Below are 26,721 nucleotides of genomic sequence, written 5' to 3'. Positions count from 1 at the left end.
TCAGTTTTGGCATGTGCAAACAAAATTTCAAACGCGAAAATCTTTCTTATTTGACCTCATCCAGAAAAACTAAGAACGCCATTGTGTTCAGCATACTCGAATTATCTTTAGTAGATATGAGAGCCCTCTGTCGGAAAAAAAAGTTCCATTTTCGAACACAGTGTAGTTAATATTTTTTGAAATGCATAAAAACTATTCTATTCTATAAAAATTTGTTTGAAGTTTCTATCGACTTCGACAAACTATTAATTTTAAGGCCATCTACTTTTGCTTTTCTTTTAATTAAATCTGATTTTAGATACCTAGTTGTTTCTTTCCTCGAAAATAGTGAAAAAAAAAACAAATAAATTTCAAAAATGAAGGTCTTGAAGACTCAAAATCAACATGCACTCTTAACCTTAGAACAAAAACTTCTGGCACCTGTCATATACCAAATTTAATTTTAATTTTAATGTTGGTCAGAATTCCGAAAACGGAAATTACAAAATTCAATAAAAATTTCTTAGATGGACGAACACAATTCGAAAATTAATAATCCAGAAAAAATAAGTCTAAAAATTCTAGAATCTCGAAAACTCAAAATCCATAATATGCAAAAAAGATAAAGTACCTAAAAACTCTTCGAAATTGTCTACTTACGAATCGTGGAAATTGAAGTCCGAATTCCCATTCCCGAAAATCCATAGACCTGAAAACTGAGAATTCAAAAAACCCAAAATGCTGAGTTGCGGATTTCGAGATTTTGAAAAACTCCATTCTTGAATTTTTTGAAAATCATAATTGAAGCATTTTATAGAAAAAACGGAATACGTTTTTGAACCCAATCATAGTTAACCAGAAAAAGCTGAACAAAATTACCTTTTTTTTCTTTTCTCATATCAATTTTTTTGTACGAAAAAAAAAATATAGGTACATAATATACAAAATTATAACAATGGTATAAAAATAATTATTTTTTATGAAAATTCCATCACCAAAAAATCCATTTTTTTTATATAGCAACCTATAATTAATTTTATACCATCTGAAGGCCTATTGTTTCAGCTCAAAATATTCACAACAATCATGTCTGTACGACATATCCAAAAAGAACTGGAATTTTTTGAACCCAATTAATTTTCATAAAAATAAACCAAGAAAATCAAGCTTTTTTTCTTCAATTACCTTAAAGTCGATTTTTTTATATGCCAATTTATAACAAAGATTACGGTACTTCCTGGTGGCTGGTCATCGGCAAAAAATCTCCACAGGTGTTTTGTGGTATTTTTGAATTTTTTCAATTTAAGATTGTGTAGCTTGTAGCGTATGTACCGTTTTTTGTGATATGTATATATCAAATGAAAGGGAATATTGTCAGCATGCTCAACAAAGTTAAATAAAATTTGTATCTGCTCTAGATAAAAAGATATAAAGTATTAAAAAAAAACTTTATTTTGCCTTTATATCAAAATTGTGAATACGAATTTTGAGAATGGGCCATATGCATAAAAAATAATAAATGCTTTTACTTGAAAAACTGTAAAGTATGAGCGTTTTTTATCCACATATTGTGCATATCAAACCTGGTTTATACTTATTAATTTTAAATTGCTAGTATTTACTATTTTTATGCATTTTGCGACAAAAAAAACTTGTTTTTCCCGTTATACAGTTAAAAATCATTTAAAACTCAAATTTTTTCACATGCATGCCCATTAGGGTGTCCGTTATTTCCCAAATTGATGTTTTCGGGGGAGACACCCCTTACATCGAAAATTTAGGGCCTAAATAAGAGGAATTTAGCAATTTTTTGATGTCATTTTTTATGTGAATAATTGCTAAACAAAATTCAACAAAAATATTGTACCTAAACAAATCTTTTGTAGTTCGAGAAAAATAAATTTAATTGTTATAAAAACGGCAAACATTTCAAATGAAAATTAAAAAAAAAATAAAATTTTTGATTTTTACACACATTTTCGAATGCAATATTTGAAAAGAATTAAAAACCAATAAAACTGGATTTAAAATTCTGTGATAGTTGGTGTTCTTAGAAGAATAAAATAAAATGTTAAAATCAAAAACTACGAAATGAAAATTTTAACGGGAAATTTTGAATGTGGTCTTTTAAAGGATGTATTTTCCAACCAGAATCAACAAACATTTTAAAAATATTTAACTCGATAGAATAAAAATTTTATGTAAAAGTTCAAAATTTTCCATACAAAGTATGGAAAGTATGACCACGGGTTAATGACCTTCAAAAATTTTTTTTTGCTAAATTCCTCTTATTTAGGCCCTAAACTTTCGATCTGGGGGGTGTCTCCCCCGAAAACATCAAAATGCCCATAGGCAATACCTATACCTACATATGTCCTAAAAATTTTAAAATGAGCGGGAGAGAATGGCGTCACTTTTTCGTGGATGCTGGTGGATGCCATGGTTCATCGATTTAAAAGATAACTCGTTTCGTTTGGAAATACATAAAAAACTATTTCAGAAAATAGTTAAAAATGAGCCATAATCTACTTGGAAACAACCTAATCATCATTGAAATTTGAAAATGTTTTGATCTTTCAGTCATTAATTGAATACATTATTGCTGGCCACATAAATCCAATTAGTACTTGTTTTTTTTTTTTTTTTAATTAGTTTGACATTGTTACCTACTCTTTTCTCAGATTTCAATCATTTGTAGAAACATGCATAAACAATTAAAAATTGACATTTATTTCTTTACTTGATTTCAATGCTTCTTTAAGTATAAGGCACCCAGTCTTCCAATCCACATTCGTTTATGCCTTATAAGTTTTTCACTTTTTTTAAAGCTAGATTAAAAATTAAGGTCTTCATTATTGGTCTTTTCTTTTCACTTATACCTTAAACGCTAGGTGGGAAAATGCTTTTAACAACCTTTCAACTCCAATCAGAGTCCTTTTTAGCAAAGAAATATAAACAAAAGCCCCCACACCACAAAGATTCTTCAAACGAAACCAATGCAAATGCAGAGCAATATAATATAATTATTTGCAATTAGGCTTTTCGTTTAAAGAACCAAAATAACCGCACATTGTAGGCCAAGCAAACACACTTGAGATCGATGCAATGCCTTGAGCGTGAATTTGAACCTCAACTGAGAGAGATTAGATATAGACACACACACACATTCATACTGTTATTGCACTCTTCTATTTGCATGTGTGTGTGCGCTTTCACAGTCGCCAAACGACACCATGGTGATGCTGTGCGAACTATTGACTGATGACATGGATGGTGGTCTGGCAAGGATACCATATTGGATGTTCAAGATCTGTTACACCTTTGTGGCAAAGCTGGAGTGTTCACAGGAGCAATGTTTCGTTAATGGTCAATTGGTGCTGTAAGTAGATAGGTATTTATGTATGTGTTGCTGCAGGATGTCTATATAAAATATCGCCTTGACGCACATCACATACTTCAAGGATATACAAAAGCCTATATCTGTCAATGCCATTGTCTTCAATGGAGGTAATTAAAACGGTTTCAACATCACACAATACACATTGGCATCAAATAGATTGACGTTGTGTCGTTTGGAAAATGATTTAAACACAAAGTGGCAGATGGTGATTTTATATAAGAGTGTGTGTGTGTGTTTGTTGGGTGTGTGTGTGTGTGCATTTGTGCGGTTAGTGTTTAAGTCTAATTAAATCGTTCGTTGTCATCAAAAGCTATTATCTTTACAGACCTTGGGGGGATTTGGAGGAGGCGACACCAATGCAAAGACTGCCACGAGTCCTGTCCGCTTCATTATTAAAGGACACTATTATCACATCCTGCAAGGCGAAATTTGATAAGTCTTACTACAAAGGGGTAAGTTCTTGGAATGTTTTTTTCAATTTCTTAGAATAAGCTTTAGGAATCAAGATAGGTCTATTGCAATCAAAAAGGCAAAATTTCTCCGAAAGTTTTAATAATGCATATTAATTAATAAATTATATTCATATGAGTATTTCAATTTAACTGAAAATTTTAAGAATTTCATGTCTTAGCTTAAACTTTTTTATGTGACTACAAAAACAGAGATCAACAAAGGCGAAGCATGCTTGCTTACTTCTGAAACTTTTGTTGAAGTCGATCTAAAAATTTAATGTTAAAAATTTTAAGCTGAATATATGTTGATTAGACCTAGACTATGTTTTCAAAAAAAAGGTGAAAAAGGGTAAAATGAATAATGCAGAGGGGCATACAACCTGTATATTTGGCTCATTAGATACAGAAAATGAAAATAGGCCAGAATATCATAGAGAAAGAATAATTAATTCTGAAAGACTTCCTTTTTATTTAAATAGGATTAATTTTTTAAAGATTTTTTTGTTTTCATTTCCTACAAAAAATTTAATTTGGAATTGTCCCCTTTTGATGCAATAGGTCCTCAATTATACTAATTTGTATATATAAACTGGTAGGTATGCAAAATTTAAGGACAGATTTTATATTTATATATGAAATTTTTTAATTGCAAATAAAAATCATTGCATTAAAAACAAAATTATTTCATTTCAACTGAAAAATATTTGCATTAAAAAAATGTTATTGCAAATAAGAAATAAAATGCACGACTGGGGCCGCACGTACTTGCTCTTGTAGTTCAAAGTATCTATATCTTAAATAACTATTGGAAATTAAAGATTTTCGTTAAATTAAAAAAAATAAAAGTAAAAAAATTCCATTAAAAATTTTTTTTTCAAAACTTTTTAAATTTTTTTTTTACAATTTACACTTCAAAATGACAAGAAATATTTGTCTTCAAATTTGGAAAAAAAAACTGGCTTAGCGTTTGATGAAATATACAAAATATATCAATTTAGCAGAAAACGGCAACGCCATATTTCCGTTCTCCGAAATTTTTGTGCAAAACTAAAAACGCAGTTTTGTTAGAATCACTAAGACTGTAACGAACCCCAAATTTAATCGAAATCGTTAGAGCCGTTTTCGAGAAAATTGCAATAAGTCATTAACGATACACGGTAAGAGACGACATTAGCCATTTAAAAAAAAGAAATTATCATATTTCCACTATCCGTATTTTTTGAGAAAAACTAAAAACGCAGTTATATTAGATATACGTATAGCATTACTTGTGCCAAATTTAATCAAAATCGTTAGAGCCGTTTTCGAGAAAATTGCAATACCTATAAAAGTTTGTATGGGAGGTATACGTTCTAGGCGAGACATTAAAAAACAAAAAAAATAAAATGCACGACTGGGGCCGCACGTACTTGCTCTTATGATAAAAGTAGCTTTTATGTCAAAGATTTAAAAAAAAAATATTTTGAATTAGTTAAAATTTGATTTTTTTAAGGAATTTCATAAGAAATGCAAAAATACGAAATTTTTTTTTTTTAGTTTTTCTTACGCCATATTTTTGTTACTCGTGTTTTTTTTGACAAAAACAAAAAACGCAATTAGCTACATATATTAAAATCACTTAAAGCATTATGTATGTCAAATTTAGTCTAGAAAATTGTAATAACTCATTAACGGTGTACGGGAAGAGCCGACATCAAAGATTAAAAAAATGTAAAGTCATATTTCTATTATCCGTATTTTTTGAGAAAAACTAAAAATGCAGTTACGTTAGATTTACGTATAACATTACCTGTGTAAAATTTAATCGAAATCGTTAGAGTCATTTACGAGAAAATTGCAATAACTCCATTAAGATGTACGGGAAGAGCCGACATCCGCGATTTAAAAAAGAGTTAATGTCATATTTTCACTATCCGCATTTTTTGAGAAAAACTAAAAACGCAGTTATGTTAGAACTGCAAACAGCATTACGTATGTTAAATTTAATCAAAATCGTTAGAGCCGTTTTCGAGAAAGTTGCAATAACTCTAAAACTTTGTATGGGAGGTATACGTTTAAAGCGAGATATTAAAAAACAAAAAAAAACCAACCTTGGAAATTACAAAAAAATCATCTGTACCAAATTTCAAGAAAATCCCTCAACCCGTTTAGGCTGCAGCTTCATGTACAGCTTTTTGTGACGACGCACCGACGCACCGACGCACAGACCGACGGACGTCATGACGAAATCCACTTTTTCGGACTTCTCCATCATCGTAATGTTAGTTTTGATTAAAACCTCGAATTTTTTTTTTTTACACGAAACCAATACTTGCCCTATTGAGCAAGTAAAAAATCATGTGTGCAATTCACACGTGGTAGAAGTGAAACCTTAAAAAATCATTTTTCTTGAAAAATATAGAAAAAATCTACCTATTTTTATTCTATCACCTTCAAATCCATGTTTTTTATATGACAACCTATATAAATTTTATATCATCTGAAAGCTTTTTTAGACCAGGGTCGATAATTTTTGAAACCAAAAAAAATCATAGTAGAATGAAACCCATTGGAAAAGGAGGTGAATATGATGAAAATCAAAGGAAAAATAAATTACGGGCGAGCCGAGTTCGGGAAGTCGGTGGGTTGAGTTTTTAATGGTAAAAAATGGAATATTTGGATTTCCGGCAAAACTACAAATCCTATAGAAAAAAGTTGTATGGCAAAGTTGTAGGTAATAAAAAGATCTACAACTTTTGTATCAACAATTTTTTCACATAACCTCCAAATGTATGTGAAAAATTCAAAAAACCGAGTTTTTGGTTTTTTATTTTTATCTTTTTCAAAAACAAAAATTTTTCTACGAAATTTGGTGAAAACTTACCTTATTATGTCTCAAACACACTGTAATTTATTTGATTTAAAATATTGATTTGTTTACCTCATTTTGACTTAATACCAAAAAAACACCCTAATTTTCAATCGAAAATTCACGTGTCAAAATATCAGCTTTTTTCAAAAAGTCGGTGGGAATTTCCTTCGTTAAAATATCTGTTTTCTGATGGTGTAAAAAAAAATTTACATTAGTATACTATAGAACATGTTCTCGTAAAATTCAAAAAATGAAAAAAGCTTGAATTCGAAAAAAAATTTTTATCATTGTTTACAATTTTGGCCTATTTATTCAAATTTACACTTTAATTACTCAAAAAACGTAAGATTTTATGTAACATTGATATGTAACATTGTAACATTCACTGGTCTATTTGTCTTAGCTCAAAATATATATATCGATCAGGCCTTTGAGCAGGGGCGTACACTCCCTTGGGGCAAGCGGGGCGGTGCCCCGGGGCCCCCGAACGACCTCAGGGCCCCCACTGGAGATAATGCAGAGAAGCAAACTGTTAGCATAAATTGAGTTACGAAGTAAATTAAAATGTATTTGAATCACAAAAAAATTATATTATATTTTAGGGGCCTCTGAGCACTTAATTTTTAGACCCCAAAAATAATTTTTCAGTGGCCCCAAAAGAAATAAACTATGTTTGATGATGGAAAATCAAATGTGTAAATATTACTTCAGAAAAGAGGCCCCAAGAACTATCAATTCCAAGCTAAAAAAATTTTGTTTTAGGGGTCCCTAAATATATAATTTTGGGGGCCCCTAGTACTAGTAAGTATAGCAAAGTGCATTACGAACATATTAAAACATTAAAATAAACCTAAAAATAAATAAGCCATACAAAAAAATGTATGGCGTATACGCACTTTTTTTTATTTCTAAGGGGCCCCCAAATATCAAAGGGGCCCTAAAATTTAGTCTTGGCCCGGGGCCCCGGCGACTCAACGTACGCCACTGCCTTTGAGACATCTACAAAAAGAGCTAGAATTTTTTAAACTCGATGAAATTTCATAAAAAAAGCAAAAAAAAAAATTATTTTTATGTTCTCATGCTATAATATAATTGATGTATAAATCTTATTTCAAAGATGTCTACAAGAGAAGTTAGAATTTTTTAAAGTCAACCATGTCGAATTTCCAGACTGAGATTACGGTACTTCCTACACTGGTAGCTGTTCATCGCCAACAGATCTCCACAGGTGTTTTGAGGTATTTTTAATATTTTTTTTTTCAATTTAAGATTGTGTAACTTGTAGAGAACGTAACGTTATGTGTGATATATCAAATAAAAGGTTATGTTATCAGAATGCGTATTAAAGTTAAATCAAATTTGTATGTGCACTAGATCAAAAGATATAACGTGTGTTGGAAAAGAACATCTTTTTACCGTTATCTCCGAATTTTGAATATGAAATTAATTAAAATTTTGTACAATTATAATTTATTTAATTACCTATCTACAGTACAAATTTCACACATCTATCTATTAAAACAAAAAAGTTATAACAAGTTGAAGTCGTGTCGCGTTTTCGTTTCATCTTGTTTCAAATCACTACGATACTAAAGAAGTTTTCACTTCAAAAAAAACCAACCTTGGAAATTACGAAAAAACTATCTGTACCAAATTTCATGAAAATCTACCGAACCGTTTAGGCTGCAGCTATTTGTACAGATGGACGCACGGACGCACAGACCGACGGACGTCATGACGAAACCCACTTTTTTGGACTTCACGATTATCGTAATGTTAGTTTTGATTAAAACCTCGAAATTTTTTTTGACACGAAACCAATACTTGCCCTATAGAGCAAGTAAAAATTGCAATTTAAATATAATTTTTATTGCAAATGAAAATATTTTGCAATAAAAAAATTGACTGCAAATACAAATTTTTCTGCATTGAAAAAAAAAAAAAATTTATGGAAAATGTGTGAACCAAATATATATTTTTTAATATACAGGGTGTCCCAAAAGTAATGGATCAAACGAAATATACTGATAGACCAACTTAAGGGCTCTCAGAATTTGGTAACTTGTTCATCCCAAATCCTTACGGTTTTCGATTTAATGCAGTTCTTGTGGAATTTCGAAAAATCCATACTTGGCAACAGTATTTTGCTTCCTACGCCCATAATTGATTTTTGTTTTTAACAATTCTTTCACTAAAACATTGCTTAATAATAAGAAATAATTAATTAATCAAAATATTTTTTATTTCATTCGCCATTTTGCTGCAAATTAATTAACAGTTCCATGTTTTATAAAAACTCAATTTCTAACTTTTATTTCAGAGCAACACCGCGGAAAAAGTTTGTATGGTGTGGCAGTGGTTTATTATTTTAAAAACTTGCCCTGTTATTGTAGTTTTCAAAAAGGTATAAAAGTGTCCAAAAATGCAGTTAGATCGAAAAATATTACAATTTGAATTCAACAAAACAGGATTTTTCATAGCAAAAATACAAACAAAAATAGAGGCTTTTGTTCAAAGAGAAATAAACAAACAACAGTTGGAGAAAATGTGTTTATTTTTGCTTGCTTTTCGTTCTGAAAAACCCTGTTTTGTTGTATTCAAATTGTAATATTTTTCGATCTAACTGCATTTTTGGACACTTTTATACCTTTTTGAAAACAACAATAACAGGGCAAGTTTTTAAAATAATAAACCACTGCCACACCATACAAACTTTTTTCGCGGTGTTGCTCTGAAATAAAAGAAAGAAATTGAGTTTTTATAAAACATGGAACTGTTAATTAATTTGCAGCAAAATGGCGTATGAAATAAAAAATATTTTGATTAATTAATTATTTCTTATTATTAAGCAATGTTTTAGTGAAAGAATTGTTAAAAACAAAAATCAATTATGGGCGTAGGAAGCAAAATACTGTTGCCAAGTATGGATTTTTCGAAATTTCACAAGAACTGCATTAAATCGAAAACCGTAAGGATTTGGGATGAACAAGTTACCAAATTCTGAGAGCCCTTAAGTTGGCCAATCAGCATATTTCGTTTGATCCATTACTTTTGGGACACCCTGTATACATATTTCTATTTAACTAATTGTAAGAAATTCGACGAGTAATAAAAAAAAAATATTTTATGCACATATTTTGCATTGATTTTTTTTTCAATGCAAAACATTGTTTTTTAATGCAAAATATTTTGATTTCCAATGCAAATATTTTTCAGTTGCAATAAATATTTTTTTTTATGCATTTTTTTTTTAATTTTCAAAAAATATATTTTTTTTAATTTATAATGGAAAGCAAAAGCATTAATAATGCATATAAAATGTCCGAGGTTTTACAATTTTCTCCGAAATTATAGCATCTAAAATCCTAATATCTATTTTTTCTAAAAAATAAAACTTTTCTATATGTCCATACATGTTAACCTACTATAACTTGTAAATAATCTGAAGGCTTATTTTATATTCACTACAATCATGTCTGTAGGACATCTACAAAAAGTACTGTTTGTTTTTAGATGCAATCAGTTTTTATAAAAAAAAAAAATAATACAGAAAACAAATTTTTTTTTCCATTCCATTAGAACTTATAATTTCACTTTGATTACATTTACCTTATTCACGTATTTACATCGCCTACATCTACCTATTTTTTTTATTTCATCCATTTGTCTATCAAAGTGAAAAAGATACATTCGGTTGAAAGCGGTCAACAAAATTTCGGAAAACCCTTTTTTTTGTGCTAAGAAACCATTTTAGGAATCCAATTTTTTCACACGTACATATGTAAATCGTTCTAACCTATAATTTCTTTAAGTTATAGCAAAAGCTTGCGAAAATGCCTTAAAATAAAAAATATGAAAACCCTTACAAAAATAGTTGTTTTTTTTTTGAAAATCAGCACCTTAAAATTCCGTATGAGAAGCTTTTTTTCATAATCTTTGTATGTAAATAACTCAAATTTCAAAGAATTATAACTCAAATTTCTGTTAAAAAAATTTCGCTGTCTATGACAATTACTTTGTAGTTGGCCAACCCTTTGCATGGTTCTTAAAAAAATATCGCTACCGATTGTAAAAAATTCAATTCTCTACGACTTACACTTTGAAAAATATTTTTTTTTGAAGTGAAAACACCTCTGTGGAGATCTGTTGCCGATAACCAGCCACCAGTGTAGGATGTACCGTAATCTCAGTTTGAAACTTCGATGTGGTTAGCTTTAAAAAATTCTTACGGTAAAAATATGATTGAAACGTCATATAAATGGTGAAACAATAAGCTTTCAGATGATATAAAATTTGTTACAGGTTGTCATATAAAAAAAATTGATTAAAAGGTGATGAAATAAAAAAAAAGGTAGATTTTTTCGATTTTTGTTTTTACAAGAAAAATTAATTTTTAAGGTTTTACTTCTATACTTCTACCACGTGTGAATTGCACACATGATTTATTTCTTATCATGTCATTTCACCCCTATTTACCCTAATTTATGATTGAATTTTTAAAAATCCTTTCTTAGTGTTAACTTTCAGGATATAACCTTTAAAATGGCTATAGTAGATTTTGTTTTAAGTGGGATTTGGCGTCATATGACATTTAAGATAAAACTGCAATCTATACCACACTGCCAACAGGCTACGAGGGACATTAGGTTGAGTCAATCTTTTTCGTGTATGCAGCTGGGTTCATCGCTTTATAAGACGTAAAAATTGTAAATTTGAAAACCGGTGGATGAATTTTAATAATATAATGTGGTTTTATAAGCATTCCCTACTAACAATTTTGCTTCTATAATGCTTTACAGAATCAACAATTGCATCTATAAAGCTTTATAGAACCAAAAGTGTTTGTCGGGTTAAGTCAAAAAAACATAATTTGGAATAGGTAAATTGATGCAAAAAATTTGCTTTCTGATATAACTTCAATATAAAATGAAAATTCAAATCAAAACTAAATAACTTATAGGAGATGCTTTTAATATGATCATAATTTGTTTCTTATTAAATGAAGTAATGTTATATCATTATTAAAAGTTAGCATGAAAATGTCTAAAAATCCTTCAACAACTGACATTTTTCCTGTAAGCATAAAATAAATCATTAAATATGTTTACTTTTTATCTTAAAAACTATATTTGGATATAATGTTCGTTCTAGTTTCTGCTTTTAGTTGATATTTTAATTACAAGGACACTGCGGCGTATACGTAACATTTTTTTTAAACAAACAATAAGAGTTTGTTTCTATCTGGCAAATCATGATTATTTATTTTTTGACAGTTTTCTAATCACTAAACTGAGATAAAACAATATTTTGAACTAAATTTTTGAAATATTATTAACAACCGACGTTGAAAAAAAAAGATAACCAGGTTCCCTAATATTTGCATTTTTCTCTATTATTCCTTTTCACACCCATTCTCAAATTAATTCTCCTTTTTTTAAATTTTGCGTTGTATTACGGGGGCTATTCAACCCCAAACATGATTGCTACAAATAAGTATTATTTAGCATTTAAGATTAAGCATGTTTTTCTTATTTTATTTGTTAATTAAAATAAACATACCTATAGGCAAAAATTCGACAGATTAAAACATATTATTACAATTTATTTATCTCTAAAATTCTAGGTTCCTTGTCCTGTAGATAGTTCATCTGATACTACCACCATGGACTTTATGATAAACTCCAATTTAGGTGACGCAAAAGAACTTTTTGACAAATGTGAAGATTTTGACACAATAATGTTGCTTCTTCAAGATGTAAGTACAAATATTTTGATAAAAATTGATTGCTTTCAAATGTTGATTGACTAATAAATTTCTTTACATAGGCTCAAACCAAACCACTTACCGAAGAGGATTTCAAAGGTCCACATTATATTTCTGAAAAACAATTGGAAAAAGCTCACAAAAAAGAAGAAAAATTGCATACCTTGCGTCAACAACAAGCTGAAAATTCAGCAAATAATGCAAATGAAGTAATACAACAAGAAGCTTTTCAAATGCTACACGAAGTTGGTCCACCATGGACATGGTTGCATCAGTTCACCGAAAAAGGTCAAAACACAGCCAGTTACAATTTCATTGATCAAGAATCTATTAAATCTTTTATAACTGGAGATTGTACTTCGTCCGTTGAAAGTTTTGATCTAATCAAAGAGGAACCCAAAGAAATAGACGAGAAATCTTCAAGCTCATCTTGCAAGCAAGTTGGATTAGAATTAGAAAATAAATCCAGCATCGAGAGCTTAAAATCTCTTATCGAAGAAGCAGAAAAACAACATAAATGTGATACTGACAAAACTTCAAGTGTTATCTCTTTTCTCAAATCAGATGAACAAACTATTCTTCAATTAACTGGAGAACCTTTCGAACCTCGCTTGAATTTGCCAGAAGTAATAAGTATTCTTGAGAGAGCTGAAGCTAATGGTTTAGTATTCTCTAGCCTCGAACAAATCATAGATCACATCAGAAAGTCATATTTGGGTAATGTTGCTGACTTTCCAACAATAACAACCAAACCAGAAAAACATCCTCCATCGTGTCAGATTGATGATATTTCCTTGCTACCAAGTAATGAAGGATCAATTTCCATTCCATCAGAATGGAAAGAAACAATACCAAAACAAGTTAACAAACCTCCCCCAACAATTGACCCAACTCAACCATCAGAATCAAAACTTGACGAAGGACATACTGCTTCAACTCAAAAGGACGAAATTACAAAAGTCTTTGAAAATACCGTGGGAATACCACCCGAACAAGTAGCCAAGATGCCAAAGTTCTGTTTCGAAACAAAAGATGAAGATGAATTGGTTCTGGGATTGGTCCCAGTGGCAAAACCTTTGGAAAAAGTCGAACTAGAAGAAGATATGGGATCAGTTCTTTCGCGTAGCTCAGCGGACGGAATTCATGTATCAGGAAGTGAAGGTGGCTATCGTCAGGATGATGAAGATATATTAAAAGATGAATCAGAAGTATCCCCTAAAGAGAAGGCCTTAGTTGGTGACAGGGATTATTTTTGCTGTGTAAGTTTTGATTTTTAGTTCAAATTCTTGTTTTGTTTCTATTCTAAGGATGGATTTTTAAGGGTAGTTTACCTATAGTTGAGTAGTAATGATATTTAAAAAAAAAATGTTTTTTTTTTTAGTAATTTTTAACTCTTTCAAAAATTGAATTCCTGTTTTAATATTGAAATATTTTGATATGAGATTTGAGAATGATATAAATTAATTTTTTACATGGGAAAGAAGTTTATTTGACAAAATTTTCAGGTTCTTCGTACTAAATTTTAAACAATTTCGTGTAATAAATTAAAAAATAGTAAAAATAGAATAAAAGATAAACATTTCTGTAAAAACAGTGACTTGAAAATTAGAGCTTTTGCCAAGAACAGGCCGTAAAACTCCGTTAATCTTCTTGTTATAATTTCAAAATTTTAAGTACATATAGCATTCGCACTTTTATTTAAACTAAACTCAAACTATTTACCATTTTCACAAATATATTTCACCTTTTAGCAAATATAAAGATAGTAGAGTTACTAAAGCAAATTATTAGGGAACCCGGCCGAACAGCTCTGATTTTGACGATTTTTTTTTTTCAAACGTAGGTAATTAAGGCCCATTTGCTGAAACGAGTCTTAAATATTTATGTGAAACATAAACCCTTAAGTTATACATAGCGGTTTGCACGAACTTCAAATTGTGTCATAAATTCCTCTAAGTTTAACATAACTTAGGGGGAAGAAATAGTAGAACTTAAGGATTTTATGATCAACTTAAAGTATTTAATTGACCAAAAAAGAAAGAACGCGGCTTAAAAAATTGATGTATGTGGGAGACAAGGAAAAAAATTATCAATTTAATATAAATTCACTCACATTTATTAGCATTAACCATCTTCAGGCCCATTTGCTGAAACGAGTCTTAAATATTAATGTGAAACATAAACCTTTAAGTTCTACATAATGGTTTGCACGAACTTCAAATTGTGTCATAAATTCCTTTAAGTTTAACATAACTTAGGTGGAAGAAATTGTAGAACTTAAGCAGTTTAGGTTTTACTTAAGCAAATTTATTTTACAAAATACGAGGGAATATGGCTTAAAAAATGCCACGGGTGTAAAAAAGATTACTTTAAATTAAACTTAACTTACGTGCAAACATATTTTCCATATTAATCATCCGTGGAGGGTAAAATTTTCTATACAAGATTTTGCAGCACACAAATTTGACAGTTCATCCAACTTATTCACAATTTTAGGTTTATGTGACGTTTTTTATTTCATTCTTGTGTCAAATAAAATTTTTTAAATTTTCGAAATATTAGTAATTTTTCCAAAAAAGATAAAAGGACACACACAAACAATTCAATATATAACCACATTTACTAGTATTTAATCCAAAAAATTGAGAAAACATGAAAAATAATTGAATTTAAAATTTATTTGACATTTGAATTAAAATTCCCAGGGATTTCTAGCATGAAACTTAATCATTGCTAGGTTGAACATAATTATTTTTTAGAAACTTGGAATAAACTAAGTAAAACATTAGAGCTATGTTCGACCTACATATCTAAGATTAGAATTTATGACTAGTATGAGCAAATGGGCCTAAAAATACTTTAAAGTCTATAGATTAAAAATTGCCGGTGTTGCCGTTTTGATTTTTTAAATGTAATTGAAGATTTTTGTGAACAAAAAAAATTTTTTTTTTTATTTTTCTTAAATTTCATAAATTACTTGATGCCAAAAGATTGTCTAGGAAATTCAAGGAAAAAAAATATATGGTAGAGATCATCAAAATCTAAGCTGTTCGGCCGGGTTCCCTAATATTGCCAATTTTTGAGCTTTATTTACTCCACTAAGAAACTAAAAGCAAATCAATTAAACCCAAAAGAAAATATAATTAAACTAAAGCAAACTATTTAAACTTTTAGCAAATCTATTTAAATTAAACGCAAACTGATTTAAACTTTTCTAGAAATAGCTTTTGGTATCGAGCTATGAAGAAGGGATGAGGATTTTGAAGCTGTCCGTAGCATTAAAATCAACGAAACACCCCAAAAACCACATTAAGACCCTATAAACAAAATGCGCATTTCAGTTAATAGGGGAAAAATCTAACAAAAAAAGAAACTTCACCTAGGATTTGATGCAGTTTTTAAGAGGAGTTTATTTTCAGTATAAATCTCAGTTTACGTAATTTTTTGTTGGGTGTATTTAAAAAATCGCGTTACTCTCAATATCTCGAAAACGACTTGTTGCACAGAAAATTTGCGGATTTTTTCGGTCTGAAAATGCAATTATCTTTCTTTCTTCCATATCTCATTTCCTCTTGCGATCTATACTTTCTGAATAACATCGCCGTAAAACTTGTGTTTTTTAATTTTTCATTTTAAAGGTGAAATAAATTTGTGCTTTGGTTAAATAGATTTACTAAAAGTTTAAATAGTTTGCTTTAGTTTAATAATATTTGCTTTTGGGTTTAATTGACTTGCTTTTAGTTTAATTATTTTTGCTAAAAGGTGAAATATATTTGTTAAAGGTGAAACTAATTTGTGGTTAGTTATAAAAGTGCGAATGCTATATTAATAGAACAGTTACAGCTTCTTAAGAAATGGAAGTTGAACTATAGTTCAGTTTAACCTGTCAAAAACTAATTATTGTTATGAATAAAACGGTGGTGTTTGAAAGAGACATAAAAACATTAAAAAAAATAACATTGAAAGTCTACTTCTTTTGTTCTATTTGTGTTTGTTTTCATTTGAGGAAGTTAAATGAAACTAATTGATTCAAAAGTTCTACAAGTTTTTTATAACAAAACATGCTTAAATGTGAACAAAAATTTTATTTAAGATTTTGTCTTCTAGATGTCAAATATCTTGGTAATAGTGCCAAGTTTGAGAAAATTGGCAACTTCTTACATTCTCTTGACATCTTTTGAGATAAAACTTGTTTTGAAATTAGTGAATAATTTGCCCGTTAACAATATTTAGGGGTCTAGGAAGAAATAATAATTTTTTTTTTAAGTTATAATGTTTTTCCAAAAGATCACAGAAATTTTTGTGATTCTCTCACTGTTCTTTATGAACCACCTATCGTTTTTCCATGTTTTGAGATCTTATCATGAAGCTACGTTCCGTTCGTTAAATCCTAATGAATACAGAAAAAAGGTTTCCGAAATTATTGCGGTCCTTTTTTTACTTGCGATATAGGTACTATATAGCTATCAAGTTATGCATTCGTACAAAAAAAAAAAGTTGAGATAACATTTTTCCATGACATTACGATGGTAGACAATGCCAAAAAAGTGGGTCCCGGAAGTCCGTCTGTCTGTCTGTCAGTCTGTCTGTCTGTCTGTATAATGAACTAGAGCCTAAACGGATGGACCGATTGACTCCAAACTTGCTATGTAGCAGTTTTTGAAGACTCTCCAGAGGGGTTTTTGGAATTAATTTTTTTGGACCAAAAATAACGGTACCTGTGATACAAAAATTTCGGAAAAGTTTAATTTCACGAAAACGGCTTCAACGATTTTGTTAAAAAAATTCAAATGTTAGTTTTTAAACAAGGTCTATCTTTTGGAGAAAAAAATTTTTTTTGAAAATCATTATTAACGGTACCTGCCATAGGACCACTTTTTTCAAATCGGATTTTCTGCAAAACTACTTTTTGTATTTCAACGAAATTTTTTATACAAAAGCATTTATATAATTTAAATATAAGCCAAAAATAAAATTTTGAAAAAAATAATTTTTGAATTTTTTAAAAAATTTTGAATTTTTCGAAAACGGGACAGTGAATTTTTTTGAAATTTTGTTTTTAGATGTTGATTTGTTATTTCTACAAAATGGCATACCAATTTTATTTTTAAACTTTTTTTTCAAAAAATTATTTATAAAAAATTAGTTTTTTAAAAAACGGCTCTAACGATTTTGAAATTTTTTTTTCTAAAAATACACCTTAATATATCAAATAAAATTGCATACTTGTTTTGTGGGGCGATTTGATTTCAGATATTGTTTTATTTTTTTGAAAAATGAATTTTATTTTTTTTTTGTTTTTATATACACTGAACCAAATCCTTACGTAAATACAACGAAAAAATTCGTTGAGCCAACGAAAATTTAATTAATTTTCAGCCGATGAAAAATTTAATTGGCTCAACGAAATGGCTTTCATACGTTAATGAAGAACTTCATCAATTAACGAAAACTTTCGTATTTTAATGAAATTTTTCATAAAAATTTTTGATCGAAAATTAATGAAGTTTTACATCAGTTTACGAAATTTTTTCATCGATTAACGTAAAATTTAATTAAAACTTTCGTAAGCTAACGAATTTTTTCGTAAATTTTATGAATATTTTAATTAAATTACGAAAAAATATTCGTTAGCTAACGAAACTTTTCGTTGTACCTATTAATTATTTTTTTTAGTAGATTATAGTATATATTTATTGGACTTGTTAAATTATTAATTTAATTCAGTCCAAACCACAAATTGGCGTTTCGACCCGGTGGAGCTCACTTGGACTTATCGTGAGACACCGTGTCAAAACGCAAATATTTTTGAAGTTATACTTCTTATGGGAGGGTGAGTATGAAAATTCACTTTTTGACAAGAATGTCAAAGGGATTATGACGCGATCACCATGGGTAGCAGGGATGTCGTTTAACCTTTAGAGTAGTCAGTACTTTAGTATTTAAAAATGCAGTACGCCGCAGTACGGCAAACATAAAACACACAACACGTTGCAAGTTACATGTGGCAAGTTGCATGTGGCAAGTTGTATGTGGCAAGTTGCATGTGGCAAGTTGTATGTGGCAAGTTGCATGTGGCAAGTTGCATGTGGAAAGTTGTATGTGGCAAGTTGCGTGTGGCAAGTTGCATGTGGCAGGCTGCATGTGGCAAGTTGCGCTTTTTAAGTTGCATGTGGCAAGTTGCGTGTGGCAAGTTGCATGTGGGAAGTTGCATGTGACAAGTTGCATGTGGTAATTTTCATGTGGCAAGTTGCCAGGGTTGCAAAAAGCTCACATTTCAGCTCAGCTCACAGCTCAGCTCAAATTTGAGCTAGCTCACTTTTGAGCTAGGTTCCATAGCTCAGCTCATTTGAGCTGAGCTGAAAGTGAGCTGAGCTGAAAGTGAGCGCCCCCAACTTCCAACGCCTATATCTCGGAATTTTGAAGAAAATGAAAAATAAAATTTTTTGATGCCAAAAGGTAGCGGGGACTCTAACCTACATTTGGGTACAACTCTTATCCCTGTAGGTCCACGCGTTCTCAAACCGGGAGAACTTAAAAGTAAAAAAAAAAATAGGCACGATTCTGAAAAAATTGGCATGATGTGGCGGTTTAACATGGAAGGCGATTTTTTAAAAATCTGACAATGTGCAAAGCGTAGGCCCATGATACAAGCTATCATTTGGCATCACTCCCAAAAATTGCTCTCAAACGGTTTAGCTTCCAGGAGCGTTCAAAGATTCGGGGATTTTTCGAAAAAAAATTTTACCCTTACTTTCAAACACGATTTTCTCGGAATTTAGAAAAAAATCGAAAAACCGGATTATACCACTATCGGGTAGCTGAGAATATAAGCTTTCATATGGCACCACTCCCCTGTTTCTAGATCAAAGCGTTCGAACGCCTGTATCGCGGAGTTTTGAAGAAAATGAAGACAAATTTTTTGATGCCAAAAGGTAGCGGGGACTCTAACCTACATTTGGGTACAACTCTTATCCCTGTAGGTCCACGCGTTCTCAAACCGGGAGAACTTAAAAGTAAAAAAAAAATAGGCACGATTCTGAAAAAATTGGCATGATGTGGCGGTTTAACATGGAAGGCGATTTTTTAAAAATCTGACAATGTGCAAAGCGTAGGCCCATGACACAAGCTATCATCTGGCATCACTCCCAAAAATTGCTCTCAAACGGTTTAGCTTCCAGGAGCGTTCAAAGATTCGGGGATTTTTCGAAAAAAAAATTTACCCTTACTTTCAAACACGATTTTCTCGGAATTTAGAAAAAAATCGAAAAACCGGATTATACCACTATCGGGTAGCTGAGAATATAAGCTTTCATATGGCACCACTCCCCTGTTTCTAGATCAAAGCGTTCGAACGCCTATATCGCGGAGTTTTGAAGAAAATGAAAACAAATTTTTTGATGCCAAAAGGTAGCGGGGACTCTAACCTACATTTGGGTACAACTCCCATCCCTGTAGGTCCACACGTTCTCAAACCGGGAGAACTTAAAAGTAAAAAAAAATTAGGCACGATTCTGATAAAATAGACATGATGTGGCGGTTTAAAATGAAAGGCGATATTTTAAAAATCTGACAATGTGCAAAGCGTAGGCCCATGATACAAGCTATCATTTGGCATCACTCCCAAAAATTGCTCTCAAACGGTTTAGCTTCCAGGAGCGTTCAAAGATTCGGGGATTTTTCGAAAAAAAATTTTACCCTTACTTTCAAACACGATTTTCTCGGAATTTTGAAAAAAATCGAAAAACCGGATTATACCACTATCGGGTAGCTGAGAATATAAGCTTTCATATGGCACCACTCCCCTGTTTCTAGATCAAAGCGTTCGAACGCCTATATCGCGGAGTTTTGAAGAAAATGAAAACAATTTTTTTGAAGCCAAAAGGTAGCGGGGACTCTAAGCTACATTTGGGTACAACTCCCATCCCTGTAGGTCCACGCGTTCTCAAACCGGGAGAACTTAAAAGTAAAAAAAAATTAGGCACGATTCTGATAAAATAGGCATGATGTGGCGGTTTAAAATGGAAGGCGATATTTTAAAAATCTGACAATGTGCAAAGCGTAGGCCCATGACACAAGCTATCATTTGGCATCACTCCCAAAAATTGCTCTCAAACGGTTTAGCTTCCAGGAGCGTTCAAAATTCGGGGATTTTTCGAAAAAAAATTTTACCCTTACTTTCAAACACGATTTTCTCGGAATTTTAAAATAAAGTTGAAAAACCGGATTGTACCAGAATTTTTTTTTATGATAAAAAAAATATTTTACTAAAAAAAATAGAAATATATTTACTTTTAAAAAAACCAAGAAAAAAGGTCACGAAAAATTATCTGTTTTATTTATAAAAATATCCATGTGTTAAAATAATTCCATTAATAACTAGAACCAAACATCTTAAGCTATGGTGTTTTATAAAAGTTTAAAATATCTTCATATTTCACTATACTTTCCAAATAAAAATCAATGTATCCTCTCACCCATCACAGCTCAGCTCACTTTACCTTAGCTCACCCAACAGCTCAGCTCACCCAACAGCTCAGCTCAACCTTCAGCTCAGCTCACTTTCAGCTCAGCTCAAATGAGCTGAGCTATGGTACATACATAGCTCAAAAGTGAGCTAGCTCAAAAGTGAGCTAGCTCAAAATTTGAGCTGAGCTATGAGCTGAGCTGAGCTAACTTTTGAGCTTTGTAGCAACCCTGCAAGTTCCATATTGCTACTACTAGTGCTGAAGCACACACAATTCTCATAAAATTACCATATCGCACATTTTATGCGCAATTCATTTACTTTCGTTAAACCGTACGTTCTGAACCGCACAACCTGAGTAAATTTCACAGAATAAATTGAAAATTACATGGACTCAAGGAGGATGAAAGAATTAATTTATTGTTCACTTGATAAAAATGTAAAAAAAAACTAAGTGTGGATTAATTACTTCATAATAGAAATTAAAAATATCAAATGAAATTCATTTACATATACTGAATGAGAAGTATAACTTCAGTCGCGTGTACATGTGTACACACACTCTTTTTTTTTATATTCAGCTCAACTTACATAGATTTTTAAACAAAAACCTAATGTGAACTATATCCAACAAGATTAAATTTTTAATCATTAAAACAGAAATGCACACAAGTCTAGGTTTTTTTTTTTTGTAAGGCAACGATTTTTTTTGATGTATTTTTTCATAAGCCTATGAAGAATTCTCATAAGCTTATGAAGATTTTCGTTAGTTAATGTTGAATTTCATAAGTTAATGAATTTTTTCGTTACTTAATTAAAACTTTGAGATAAAGTAAGGCATAAATTCTTAATTTTATTCTTTAAAATGTGTATGAAATTTTTCGTTAATTGATGAATCTTTTCATTGAATTATATTTTTTGGCACTAAAAAGGGAGAAAAAGTGTATGAAACGTTTTCATTAATTGATGAAGGTTTTCATATTACGAAAAATTACATATTTTCGTTGAGCCAACGAAAGTTTCGTTGGGCCAACGAAAATGTAGTGTATGAAACGATTTTCGTAATTTTACGAAATTTATTATTTTCAGTGTACCTACATTTCCCAAGTTTCTATATAAAAAGTCTTAAAAATTTAAGCAACTTGAACTCTAAGAGCAAGTTCGTGCGACCCAGTCGTGCATTTTATTTCTTTAAACTTTGAAAACAAAAGTCTTACTACTTAATTTTAAAGTTCAAGTGACCTCAACTCCAAACTTATCTACCATATAGATTATATAATTTGTTCATTCAATTTAAATTTGCTTTTTTTTAAGTTCAATACGAGCACTTCGACGCTGAGAAATCGAACATTGAATGTAAAAGGATCTTTTTGTCTCTAACCAGTAATATCTCAGCAACCGTTGACATTCAGGAGTGTTTTGAAATCTTAAATAAATTTACCACAAAAATCAAGCTTGGGTTTAAAAAAAATTTATTTTTTGCAATAATTTAAAAAATCAAAGCCTTTTTGTAGCAATCGTTGATTGTGCCAAAAACTATTAAATTTCTATTCAATACATCCAGCCTTTTCTGCTTTATTCTATCGAATTTTAGCAAAAAAAAATGAAGGGATCACGATTTTGACTTTAAATGATGATAGCAATCTTTAGCAAAAAAAATTGTTTTCAATTTTTAATTCTAACCCTTGGGTCCAAGCACAGGTAGTTTCCTATAGAAAAAACTTGGGTTTTTGGTAATTAAAAACAATAAAATTTCATTTTCAACCAAACTATGTATTTGTTCCAAATAGTAGAAACTATGCTTTGGAACTTTTGCAGATTTTTAACATTTTAATTTTTGTTTTTATCAATTATTTATCAATATCAATTTTAACATACCTATACACCAATACAAAAAGAATTATTAAAATTGGTTCACTTTTTTTTTAAATTAAAAAAAAAATACAGGAAGTCGGAAAAAACAAAAAAGACCATTTTATTGTTTTTTTTTTTTATCCTGGCAAGGAGATATTAGTTCAACTGGCACCCTTTTTCTTGTATGCTTTGTTTTTTAGAGCAAATTATATTCAATAAAGCATAATTGGATCCATTTTCTTTTACATCAGTTACAAGTTGTGTATGAATTTCCATAGTTTGAACCTAAACGGTCACTGAGGCGTATGCGTACTATTTTTTTCAATGCCCTTATTGGTAAATTTTTTTCAAACAAATAGGTAATGTATCTAATGATCAGATAAGATTCTATATATGTATGAGTTGCTGACGTGTGTGCACTTTTAAGGATTAGGGCCATATTAAAAGTTGTAGAAAATTGTTTATAAATATATTCAGATCATTATTTTTCATTATATTGTATCATAATTTTGAGTATATTGAAAATATGCTCTGTCTTTAATCCGTATTAAAACCTACATAGCTTAAATGCCTTTCAAAAATGATTTCCGTAATTTTCTTACTTAGAAGAAAAATTTTTCTTTTCACAAATGTTTTGTTTTTTATATTTATTTTACTAATCTGAAAAAAAAAAAAAAATTAAAAAAATCAAACAATCAGTTGAAGTTTAGTTCCATAATTTAACTGAAAAATACTTGTAGTTTTTTTTAATTTAAGAACTTATCAAAACAATGACTACACTAACATTTTTCACATAACCTTTAAACAATTTCAAATCTATCATTTCAGATGACCGCTCCCACACTAAAACCACCAACTTACGAGCCACCACAACAATACCATTGTACAATAAAAGCAATGCCCGGAATTGGAGCCACTGTGTCACAGAAAACCATCGATGACTTTCTGGCATTCTTAAGAGTTCGCTCACGTAGCCAGAGAGGATTAATCAACCCGAGAAATTTCAAGGAAGAAAGATGTCCCGCTATGGTGGACACAACACTGCACTTATCCAATTAGGTTATTGGTGTTGTGAAGTCGTGACTCGTAGTATGTCTCGACTTCGACGACACAAGCCGCCCCTAAATGTCAGTACCCAGTCCGTCCAAACTAACTAACACGAGTAAAAGAGATTGCTTGCATTAGCACCACGCCAGCCATCACATCACCAAACCTTAATCTGTCGCAATTAATTTATGTTTTATGTATATGTGTGACATAATTCGCTTTGGAATAAACAACATGTTATTAATTAAATTCTAATTACATTTTGGAATCAGTAAAGGGTTTGTATATATGCATAATGTGTATTTATTTGAGAGCGAGAGGAATGGGTTTTTCAAACTCCACTCGTTGCCAGTCGGAGGCGGCTCGGTGGTGTGTTAATGTTGGCTATGAGTCTACTTAAAGCTTTTTGGCTTTTGATTCCTGTCTGTGATGGCATGTCCGAGGCTATATAATAGATACCAACTAGTTGCAGCGCACTCCAAATAACCATGTCGGAACTAATGAGTCGTAAGTTTGGGACTGAAACAGTGTATATTCAGAGCAGTGTAGATACAGCTCAGCGGGTGCAAAGCGGTGGTATATACGAGCCGTATAGACATCATGGAAGTTCAATGTTATGGAGGATTAAGTCCCAAATCGATTATCATGGAGTAGATGAAAATTAATTTTAGTATCAAATAGACTGTGATACTTTCTCTCTGTGTTGTTAAGAGGATAGGCGGCATGTGGGTTGAAAATTAATTTCGCAAAAAAGGAAGGGAAATTTTAGTTTTCCATTTTACAAAATGCAATTGAAACTAAGTTCGGATGAGTCGGTATATAATTTACAAAAGAAGATTATTATTTTGAAAATTTAGGTCACACACCTTTGTTTTATAGAAATTGTTTTACGGATTATGAGAGAATATATATTTCTACTTTGTGGTTAAAGTTATTGATTCATTGATAAAAGCATTCGAAATTCTGGAATAACATGTATACAGGAAAGAAAAGTAGTGTTACAGATTAAATTATATCGATGTTTCAACACAAAAATATCAGTATTCGAAAATTTGGTCTTTTATAGATATTCATGGAAAAAAATGTTTTTTTTTATCATACAAAATATATTCGAATATTACAGATTCATTTATCAATTTTTATTCTCGTGCAACTACAGCGTTTGAAAGCAATTAATATTTCTGGTTGTCTTTAATGCAGGAGTTGAAAGTCTTTTTCTAATAAATTTTTCATATTTTATGCCAGTAAGTAAATAGAAATTACAGGACATCATTTGCAAAAACGGATTCAAAGGAATCAAAGGAAAACGAATTTAAAGGTTGGACAAACTTTACATGGGCTTTACATTCTTCTGATCATCCTTTTCGAAAATCCTTGTAAAAATATTTTTTTAACACAATATTAACATTTTTTAAGTATAGGTAATTCTCAGATTTGGTAAAGTGGCTATTTTCTAAACTATAGATTTGATAGATTTTGTATCTATTTTTGTAATCGATAGGTAAATTTATTGTTAGGCTGACAATAGTATTGAACAAATTCTAAAAAATTTCAAAACTAAGTTATAAATGGTTTTTTTAAAATAAAACATGAGGTAGAACTTTGAAAAAGTAGTGCGATTATATGTAGGTAGAGAATTTTTTTTTGACAATTTTAAAAACGTAATTCAAAAGATAATAAAATAGTCCATTGAAATGTTACATTAACCTTGCATTTTGGGTAGGACAAGATTTTTTTGTTTTGATGTGTAGAGGAGGTTAATGTGAGTATAAAATCTAGTTTTCGGGGTTGAAAGCCCTCCCATTTGGCCGCCATCTTTAAAAAAGTGGTGTAAACTGTTTATTATCGATATCTTGCGAACCGTATGTCCCACAAAAAAATTGTCAACATGGGTACTTTTTTCTGTAAAACTGAAAATAAGAAAGTTATACTTGAAAATAGATGTAGGGGAAAGGTGCGGACAGTGAGACAGTGCAAACAGTGAGACAATCCATTTTTCTCTTTTCTGAAAATAAGCACAGTAACGCTAGTTTGGGTCAAAACGTTTATTTCCCCGTCTGCGTCTTTTAATTTTGTCCCGACTTAATTAAAGCTGTCCATTTCCCTACACCGTAAAATATGACACAAAATCAGGTGAAAGTAGTTTTTGGAGTGTTATAAAAAGAGTATATAACACACAAAAATCTGGTTAGTGGAGAGAACTTTTTTTACATATGTATTATATTTATATGTTCTTTCATAAAAAAATATCATGTAATTAGAATTCCTTCTCGTTTTTTATAATTTTATATTTTTCCGAAAAATTACGAAAAGTAAACAGTGAGACATTATGTAAAAGCAAACAGTGAGACATTATGTAAAAAGCAAACAGTGAGACATATAGTTTTTAAAAAAATCTATTATTTTAGAATGTTCAATATGATTTCGAAGTGTTTTTTCTTTCGTTTTTTTTTTGGGCTTTTTGTTATTTTTATTTGAAAAAATGGGTTAAAGTAACATAAATTAATTATTTATATACTTGTCAATTACCTAATTATTTGAAGTTTTCGTAAATTTTTTGTTTCACCTAAGAATGTCTCACTGATCGCACCCCTTGCAAACAGTGAGACGTTTTGACTTTTTCTACATTTAAGTCCAATGTGATGCTCTCATGCATTCTTTAACTACAAGTTTTTTTGCAACATTAATGTCGTTTTCGATTGGTTTCACTCAAGGATTCACTTATTCTGAAATCCAATAAAACAGTTTGAATCGTTTCCACTCAATTCTGAAAGTTTGTATCGGTGTTAGTGAATAATCAAATAAAAAAATTTAATTTTGTACGAGAAAATTTTGTTTGACATTTATTTTCTATGTATAAGTAATTTTGAGTCGATTCTGATTTGAAATCGAGAAGAGAATTTTACT

General features: G+C 30.5%; 2 protein-coding genes across 3 annotated transcripts in view; one reads left to right on the top strand and one right to left on the bottom strand.

The window, feature by feature from the left end:
* Positions 1 to 24,063, top strand: part of LOC129915390 (uncharacterized) — a 31,064-nt gene extending 7,001 nt beyond the window's left edge. The window contains exons 5-9 of one of the 2 annotated variants that reach the window (XM_055994901.1): positions 3,198 to 3,358; positions 3,705 to 3,831; positions 12,306 to 12,437; positions 12,509 to 13,705; positions 23,596 to 24,063. In XM_055994901.1, the coding sequence (XP_055850876.1) occupies positions 3,198 to 3,358; positions 3,705 to 3,831; positions 12,306 to 12,437; positions 12,509 to 13,705; positions 23,596 to 23,826 (1,848 nt within the window). In that variant the 3' untranslated portion in view covers positions 23,827 to 24,063. The remainder of the gene's footprint in view (positions 1 to 3,197; positions 3,359 to 3,704; positions 3,832 to 12,305; positions 12,438 to 12,508; positions 13,706 to 23,595) is intronic. The other variant, XM_055994902.1, reaches the window with a different exon arrangement.
* LOC129915391 (uncharacterized) overlaps positions 1 to 26,721 on the bottom strand; it is a 463,244-nt gene that overhangs the window by 254,773 nt on the left and 181,750 nt on the right. The gene's annotated exons all lie outside the window — the stretch shown is intronic.

This window comes from Episyrphus balteatus, chromosome 3, assembly GCF_945859705.1.
Source record: "Episyrphus balteatus chromosome 3, idEpiBalt1.1, whole genome shotgun sequence".
In the NCBI taxonomy this organism is placed as follows: domain Eukaryota; kingdom Metazoa; phylum Arthropoda; class Insecta; order Diptera; family Syrphidae; genus Episyrphus; species Episyrphus balteatus.
Note: the sequence above shows the minus strand (reverse complement) of the source record. Positions and strands in the feature narration are given on the sequence as shown.